Raw genomic sequence first — 9,318 nt, 5'->3', positions numbered from 1 at the left:
TGAATCTTTTCTGAGATTCCTTTAACAACAAATCCAGTTTTCTTTCATACTTGTAAAAAATTCATTACAGTATGTGCGCCAGCACTATTTTTGACCTCTTTAAAAGTAGAAAAATGAGCAAAATCTTCATTTAAGTAGCCGAAACTTGCATAATTTTATTTTCAAAATAAAACACTTGATATCATCTGATAATTAGCTTGTTTTTGCCCTGCAATTCCAAATTAAGGTCGTTTAATTGTGTGGTGATATCAACCTAAAGGCCAAATCTTGGATCCAAGATTTACTTTTCATCTCTTCTGTGTTTTGACCTTTCATTTCCAAAAAATAAAGTTATTTACTATTTTTATGAATCGATAACCAACTTACTAGAGAATAAAAAGGAAGGTCGTGAACGGATTATCCATATCTACAGACAGTTTGCTGAATTGGCGGTGGTTGAGTGAATTACGTCTAATATAGTTTATTGTTTCTGTGAACAGATTAATAGTATTTTTTAAATGTTAGAACACGAATTTTGCTGATGAATAATACAATGAAATGTGCAAATAACGAGTTAGAATTTAACTTTCTTTTTCAACTAGCAATTTAGCAGCAACTCCAGCATGTCGTCCAGTTATATTAGGAGGACCATCGGTGCACAAACATACAAACTTCCTTAAATCAAATCCATTGTCAAAAAGAATTTGTTGTAGTTTTACAAAGACATCTTTACTTTTAGTAGTATCGTGCATTGGTACCAGTTTGAAAAAATTAAAAAAATAATTAAAATTATTTTATATTTTAAAGGCTCGGGGGCTGCACCTATACATGCAGAGGGCGGCATGTTTGACACCCCTGATCAAGACTAATCTAAAAAGCTCAAAATATTTACAATTATTTATTAATATCCGATTTATGTTCCAACAACTGTAGAACATGCTCAACTGGTTGGGGTTGATTATTTTCATCCATCCTCATTGGTTTAATAACCCCAAGACGATCCAATTTGTCCATCAATGTTATAAGTTGTTCGGCCTGGTACTCCTTTTCTTCATCACACATGACATTTGGAGTGAACGGCTCATAACGTCCGGTGACAGAGTTGACACTTAAATGTTCAACAATAAACAAACTCCGCAGAAAGTTCTCGATATTCCTCAGTTTCGGAGACATCGGAAGCTGATTCAGATTCATTCTTGTCTTTACTCACATGTTCAATAAGACTAGAACTAACTAGTCCTGCTGCATTGCCATATCCACTATATTTGACAAGTCTATCAACTACAAACATTATACAGCTTTCAATACCAGAGTAGTTGCACAACACGAACATGAAGAGAGCACACGCTTGTGCCACGAGGGGATCAGGACATTGCATTAGCTTACACAGCCTATTTCTTAGAGAAGTGCCTGTCTGGGGGAGGACAAGCACCTCGTCCCTTAAATAAGGGAGTATCTATCATTATTCGAGTACAAATCACCTTCATTCGACAGAACTGTCTCAAACCACGCCCAGATCTGCAGACTATAGTAACACATTGTAGAATTGGCAAAAATACTTCAGAAAATGCAACTTTCTGTCACATTACACAAATAACAAACCAAATCATTGACGTAAACCGAATCTAGTTTGGTCGACAACAAGCCAATGAGGACACAACAAGGTACCATATCCTTACCACAGTAAACATTACTACTCATGTCAGAGGCGTCTTCCACCAGATGTTCTGATATAACAGTCCCCATTGGCATATTTGTCAATATATTGACACAACATTGAACTACGTCATCCGAAACATTATGCGTGGACAAAATAGTGCGAATAAAGTCGACAACTGAACACAAGATTGACTCACACTAATAAATTAGCCTTTAAACTAAAAAGTACCACATTATTGCACAGTGTTGAGTTATATAAAAGTTTTAGTGAGTCAATAAACTCGTCTTCTGAATTCTGCGAAGATTTTTTGCAGGAATCAACAATATTTGGCAAAATATTCCCCAGTTTACTAAGCGGGAATGACGACAGGCAACTCAAATAGCTCAGCAACTTCAAAGCAATCCACTACAACTCACAATAAATAAAGAAGACAGAAAATACACATAAAAATATCAAAAACCTTTTCATTTTGGGATTCCACTGTAATTTTAATGATTTTGTCAATAAAATCAACATTTTCTCTATTAAAAATAATATTTATTTATACATCAAAGATTTCATCACCTTGGATGATCGAAGGCAGGAATTATACAGACATTTCAGTTTTGATACTAAATAAATAAGGTATGTAGTACTTTTTGAGATTGATTCATTTTCACACATCAATCTGTCTATTAAGGTTGTATTCTCTAAAGGATGGGAGCTCATTGGATCTCTGATGAGACATGTAAGCACAGATGTGATTATCCCGTGGAGTTGGGTTCTTTCGGGTGAATTTAGCAAGCATGTGAGGAATTCAAAGATGTTCTTGAAATAAGTTTTCAAAGTTTACATTAAATTCTTTTTGAGTTTGATAGTTGAAGTTGAATGTAAACTCATTCTAATATTAATTAAAAAATTAACCTCTTCTAAAAAATTTTCAAATTTTGATTGCATTTGGTTATTCTTTAATGAATCCAGATCAGCTTCACGCAAAGACATCCGTAAAATAAACAGCACAACAAAATTAAATATTTGAATTAAAAATAATTCATTTTAATATTACTTAATTTTTATCTATTTGTCTATTTTTTAGAAATTCTGAGTTATTGACAAAACTTCTATGGGGTTTTTTTGGTCATTTCTGGAATGTATCGCAAAATGGTAGTATCTAAACAATCCAAACTTTTTGAAACAGAATTAATTGATAATTAAAGTATTGAAGACATCTGACAGATCTCGGGTTCAACTCCAACAGCTGCCTCCGCTGAAAGCTCCAATCGGGTTTGACGAGTAACGTCATCATGAAGATCTCATCACATACGGACTTTAGATAAAATGAATCTCCGGATGGGATGTCAGTTTTCTAGCGTTTAACCAGCCACACTACAATAAAAATGAAATAGCAGATTTTAAAAATATTCTTCGTTACTTAGTTGTATAGAACGATTGTCTAGCAAAAGCTTTTAAACAAAAATTTGATATAGAAAGTTTCATCGATCCTTTCCACATTTATTTTGTTTATTTATTTAAGTAGCTTTTTGATTTCCATGTATAGAACGTCTAAAACTAACAGAATCGAACTAAGAACGAATACCTCATCTTTTTTGGATTACTTCTAGTTTTATTTACAAATTGAACTTCAAACATTTTTGTCCAAATAATATTTAGGGTATTCAAAGATTATGAACAATTTTGTAACAATAATCTTTTTATCCAGATAATCAGGAAATATCAAATTTTAAGCTTAAAAATATTGAATTCTAAAAACTATTCAAATATCATTTAAACCCAATACAAATAATCGACTCAATGAAGAAACTTCAATATTGACCAGATATCCACCGTCACTTCAAAATATCTGGTCTAACTCAAGTTGGTAAAACGTGTCAAATAATTCTTCATTTATATAAGAATTTTTATCTCAAATGAGCCAGGTTGAACTTCATAACATCTGTGCACTTCACCCACAGTTCCAATTACACATTTTTTATTAAAAAATCATTTAAGAGAGTTAACATTTAAAGAATGAATCATATTTTATCAAGATTAAGCTTAACCAAAACAAAGATAAAACATCCATTTGCACAACTAAACGATAAAAAAGAAGGTCAATAAAAGAATATAAGATAAAACAAACAAGTTTCATGAGAGTCACAATCTTTTAAATTTGTCCCCCTTAACAACGGGGTTGTTTTTACGGATTTCCTCCGAGGCCATTGCGCGGTAATCAAAGGTACAATCATGTCGGTCACTGAATCGATGATAATCACAGTAAAATCCTCCGCACCGGCAACTAAAAGCTGCAACATATCTCGTTAATTACACTCACCAGTAATCGACAACTTAACTTTACATAGCAAGCATCTTCTTTTTGGTTTTTTGGTTTCTGAGAGAACTAATAAACAATTTTGTACGAGGAGGGTTTTCAACAGGCTTGTCCTCGAGTTTCTCACATTCAGTAACGACGGGACAAACTGGCTCTTCAACCACTGAAGTAGCTGGTATGACCTCTTTTAGTGACGTAGCTATTGTGATGTCATACATGTTGTATCTTTTTCACGTTCAGGAAATAAATCTCTGTGGCATTTTGAACAGTAGCCAAGATTGGCTTCAGAACCATAAAAACCGCATTGTGCCTTACATAGTTGTGGGTGGATTGGACGGTCAGTTTGATCTTTGCTCTCCATTCTAATATTTAATTTAATCATCAAAAATCAAAAAAAATAATTATATTTTTTAAACAAAAAATTGTGAGGACAAGCAACCACAAGAATAAAAAACTAATGCTACGAAACATTTAATTTGTTTAAAATTTTAACATTATTTTTAGTTCATAATATTTTTAAAGCATATTTGTACTTTTTAAAAAAATACAAAAAATTAAAATATAAGAAACTTTTTGGGATCTTTTTTCATTTAGTTAATCAACGAATACGTGCTTAAATATAGTCTTGACGCATTATTTCATTTATTGTGCAACAAAAATATATACAGTAACATTCATTATACAATCTATTGGTAATTTTTTGTTATAATTGCTAAATTCGAGATATTTATAATCATTTATTTGCACATTGCATATGCATAAACCGTCACTAATTTCGTTACCACAAATAAAATATGTATTAATCGATTTTCACAAATCTATTAAATGAAACATTCCAAAAAATGATTTTATTTTAAATTTCATATTTGTGTACTTAACGAAAAATAAAAATTGAAAATAATAATTATCCAAATAAAATTAAATAATAATTTCCGAAGAAACTTACTGTCTCACGGAGACCAACACCGGCGTGCTTGTCTGTTGTCTGGAGCATCTCCACGGACTGGCGCCTGGATCAACGCCTATCCTTCCCCTGCAGCTGGAACCTTCCTGGACCCAGACTGTTTAAGAATCGGAATATCTCTCCGACTCGGCTTGGACATTTGCCAGCCTCACCAATGCCGTTGCGGGGCTCATATAGACCGCAAAGGTCTACACCCGCTCTCCTGCCGCAAATGCCCTGGGAGGTTCCCCAGGCACGGACAGCTTAATTCCATAATAAAGCGTCTGCTCGAGGCAACCGGCATCCCGTGCCAGCTGGAGCCCTCTGGCCTTAACAGGGGCGATGGCAAGAGGCCGGACGGCGTCTCGCTCTTCCCGTTCAAGTGCGGCAAAGCGATCGTCTGGGACGCGACATGCTCTGACACTTTTGCGTCAACATGCCTTCTCGCGTCCGCGATCGAAGCTGGCACAGCGGCGAGGAGGGCAGAGACCCGGAAGAAAGACAAGTACGCCTCGCTCGCCGACAGATTCCTCTTTGTGCCTGTTTCAGTCGAAACATCAGGCACATTCGGCCCAGCCACGCTACGTTTTCTCACCGAGAGAAGCCGTCACCTCGGGAGGATTAGAAACGACCCCCGCGAGGTCAATCGGCTTTTTGAGCGCGTCTCAATAGCCGTACTCAGGGGGAACAGTTTCTCTATTCTCTCTGCGGCTAGTAGCTGACTTCCTGTTCCATTTTCTTTTCTTTTAATTGAAAAAAAAAAAAAAATTTCCGAAGATAAAGTTCCAAATTTGCACAGGTTATCAAGTATTTTTAATTGAAAGTTGTTAAAATATAAAGTTTATTAATTTTACGCCCTTGAATATTTTTTTAATGTGAAGAGACCAGAAAATGTAGATTTTTGTCATTAATTTTTTTATATTGATAGTCAATATATCCTATTTTTATTATCCTAATATCCTGCTTCAGGCAGTCATGGGAAGTGGTTCCTAGTTCGATTAGAGCAATTTCGTTTCTTATTTAATTCAATGTGCGTATATGTCGATGTGTGTTGCACCTGGAAAACCAAAATAAAAGTACATTATCCCTAAGTCAACAAATTGATTGCTTATGTCAAAGCACTTGTTATTAAGAACAGTTATTGAACTCAATTGTTTAAAGAAATTGGCTATCCCCAGAACCAATAGTTACGAGGTGAGGAAGCTGGGTCAAAGCTGTTTCTTACTATGCTACAAACCTGCCAAATTTTATTCAAGTATCCACTTCCTTAGACGGATATTCTTTGCTTATTAAAAGAAAGAAGGAATGTTTATTTAATAAACAACAACTTCAAAGATCTGACGACGATAATATTACAATATTTACCTTTATTACACGACGATACTGTTAAAGAATTTTTTGACATTGTTGGCCTGGAGATGAACTCTGAAAAATCGGCCTCTAATGTCAAATCTTTATCATGCTGTGAGACTTTGGAAGGAATCAATGGATATCGCTATTTGGGCGTATTTGAAGTTGGAGGAAGTAATGTCCTCAAGAATAAAGTTATGAATTCAATAGTGGAGAATGTAAAAAAAAGAATAACTATGTTGTCAAAAACAAAATTGAATTCGGTGAATTTATTCTATGCCATAAATGAATATGCATTGTCCCTATATAATTGGGCTAATGAATATTGAGCCATATGAATTTGATGACATTGATAAACAAATACGTCGACTGCTCATGACACTCAAGTTACATTTCCAGCCTGCAAATAAAGAAAGGCTGTATTTAGACCGCAAAACGTTTGGAAGAGGACTTGCCTCCATCTCGTTCAAGAGCGAATTAATACTCATGCAATTCCTTAAAAGCTTGGAAAGACAGTCGGCTGTGTGTTTGCGAAGGTCGGGGATTCTGCGAGTTATTAAAACAAAGAAATGGCATTTGGCTACAATCGCAGGATTTCTTACCTCTAAATACGCTATTGCTGACACAGAAAGCATAGATATTAATTTTCTCAAGGACATTCAGAAAAAATATTTACTAAACAAAATAAAGTCCAAGTCACTACACTCTGTTATGTTCAAATCTTAATAATAAAATGGTATGGTGTGTGTCTGTCTGTCTGTCTGTGTGTCTGTCTGTCTGTCTGTCTGTCTGTGCACACCCACATTCAAATTGTTACAAACCAGATCAAATTGTCAAAACCTTCCCTTTTGTAGTTATTCGATAATGAGGCACAATAAAAGGTTGATATCCTCTAAGAACCTTCCTGTCAAAAAATTTTAATAAGAAAGAATATCCTCGATGATGAGGTCCCCCAAAACCTTCAAGTCAATTTTCTGCGTTTTTGTTAAAATGAACAACAAGAAAGTCCTCGACTCACATGATGTGGTCCCCCAAAACCTTCAAGCCAAAAAATTAAAAAAAATTATTTTCTGCGTTTTTGTTAAAATGAACAACAAGAAAGTCCTCGACTCACATGATGTGGTCCCCCAAAACCTTCAAGCCAAAAAATTAAAAAAAATTATTTTCTGCGTTTTTGTTAAAATGAACAACAAGAAAGTCCTCGACTCACATGATGTGGTCCCCCAAAACCTTCAAGCCAAAAAATTAAAAAAAATTATTTTCTGCGTTTTTGTTAAAATGAACAACAAGAAAGTCCTCGACTCACATGATGTGGTCCCCCAAAACCTTCAAGCTAAAAAATTAAAAAAATTATTTTCTGCGTTTTTGTTAAAATGACCAACAAGAAAGTCCTCGACTCACATGATGTGGTCCCCCAAAACCTTCAAGCCAAAAAGTTAAAAAAATTATTTTCTGCGTTTTTGTTAAAATGAACAACAAGAAAGTCCTCGACTCACATGATGTGGTCCCCCAAAACCTTCAAGCCAAAAAATTAAAAAAAATTATTTTCTGCGTTTTTGTTAAAATGAACAACAAGAAAGTCCTCGACTCACATGATGTGGTCCCCCAAAACCTTCAAGCTAAAAAATTAAAAAAATTATTTTCTGCGTTTTTGTTAAAATGAACAACAAGAAAGTCCTCGACTCACATGATGTGGTCCCCCAAAACCTTCAAGGTAAAAAATTAAAAAAATTATTTTCTGCGTTTTTGTTAAAATGAACAACAAGAAAGTCCTCGACTCACATGATGTGGTCCCCCAAAACTTTCAAGCCAAAAAATTAAAAAAATTATTTTCTGCGTTTTTGTTAAAATGAACAACAAGAAAGTCCTCGACTCACATGATGTGGTCCCCCAAAACCTTCAAGCCAAAAAATTAAAAAAAATTATTTTCTGCGTTTTTGTTAAAATGAACAACAAGAAAGTCCTCGACTCACATGATGTGGTCCCTCAAATTGTAAAAAAAGTAAACAAACTGTTGATCATCTGGCCACTCAGTGTGGTAAAATGCTCAATAGCGATTACCTCCGAAGACATGACGAGGTGGTTAAATGTGTCCATCTTCATATTTGTCAAATGTATGGAATCAAAAAGAACAGGAAATTAAAGAATCATTCAGTTCAGTCGATATTGTCAACTCAAAATGTAGAAATTAGAGTTGACACGTCAATTATAACAGAAAATAAAGTCAATTTCAATAAACCGGATATCTTTGTTTATGACAAAATTAAAAAGGAAATAACCTTAATCGAGGTGGGCATAACATCTCAGGACCGCTTAAAACAATTGGAAGCTGAGAAACTTCACAAATATGATTTCCTTGCAAATGAACTGTCACTACCCTACGAATGCCAAGTTAAAATTATTCCCGTGGTTCTGACCTGGGATAGTGTTGTCACAAGATGCTTCAAAAATTATATGGATAAACTATATATTGAAAAATCTACAATGACATACATCCAAGCGGTTGTGCTCAAAAGGACGCTAGAGAGCATGATAATTGAACACAAGCATGGAATGAAGATAACTGGCGAGGAATATACCTCTGCGACCGATCAACTAGTAGAAATGGCATGCCGCCAGGACATTCCATTCAAAGACAAAAGACGCACAACAACTGACGCAGAGATAGAGAATGAAGAGAAACAAGCAGCAGACTCTTCTCCTAAAAGGAGAAGAGAGACTACCAATCAGGATTGAAAGTCCTAATTAAATATTTTAATCTTAATTAAATTTTGGTTTCGTAAATAAAGTAAGTTACATGACGATATACGAATCGACTAATTTTACTATAAATAAAGCATACAATTTTTAAAAAAAAAATTATTATTTAAAAATAAGGAAAGTTAAAATTAAACAGAGATTAAACGGTTAGCAAGCAGGATGGAACAGCTGTTCCCACGCACAACGGCCAACAGGATCCTTTGGATTAGGAATGTAAATTCCCTAGGATCCTTGGAGCGTAATGAGCAGAGGTGGCCAAGTTTCTTCAGATGATCAACTGTCTTTGTGCCAAAGACGCACGAAGTCTCGACAACAATT

The 9,318-nt window shown here is 34.8% G+C and overlaps 1 protein-coding gene across 1 annotated transcript; it reads left to right on the top strand.

Moving 5' to 3' along the window:
- The first annotated feature begins 8,283 nt into the window (after positions 1-8,283).
- LOC115231715 lies at positions 8,284-8,976 on the top strand. The gene has a single exon (XM_029801673.1). The coding sequence runs from the start codon at positions 8,284-8,286 to the stop codon at positions 8,974-8,976; it is 693 nt and encodes a 230-aa protein (XP_029657533.1).
- The last annotated feature ends 342 nt before the right edge of the window (positions 8,977-9,318 follow it).

This window comes from Octopus sinensis, unplaced genomic scaffold, assembly GCF_006345805.1.
Source record: "Octopus sinensis unplaced genomic scaffold, ASM634580v1 Contig18751, whole genome shotgun sequence".
Classification (NCBI taxonomy): Eukaryota; Metazoa; Mollusca; class Cephalopoda; order Octopoda; family Octopodidae; genus Octopus; species Octopus sinensis.
Note: the sequence above shows the minus strand (reverse complement) of the source record. Positions and strands in the feature narration are given on the sequence as shown.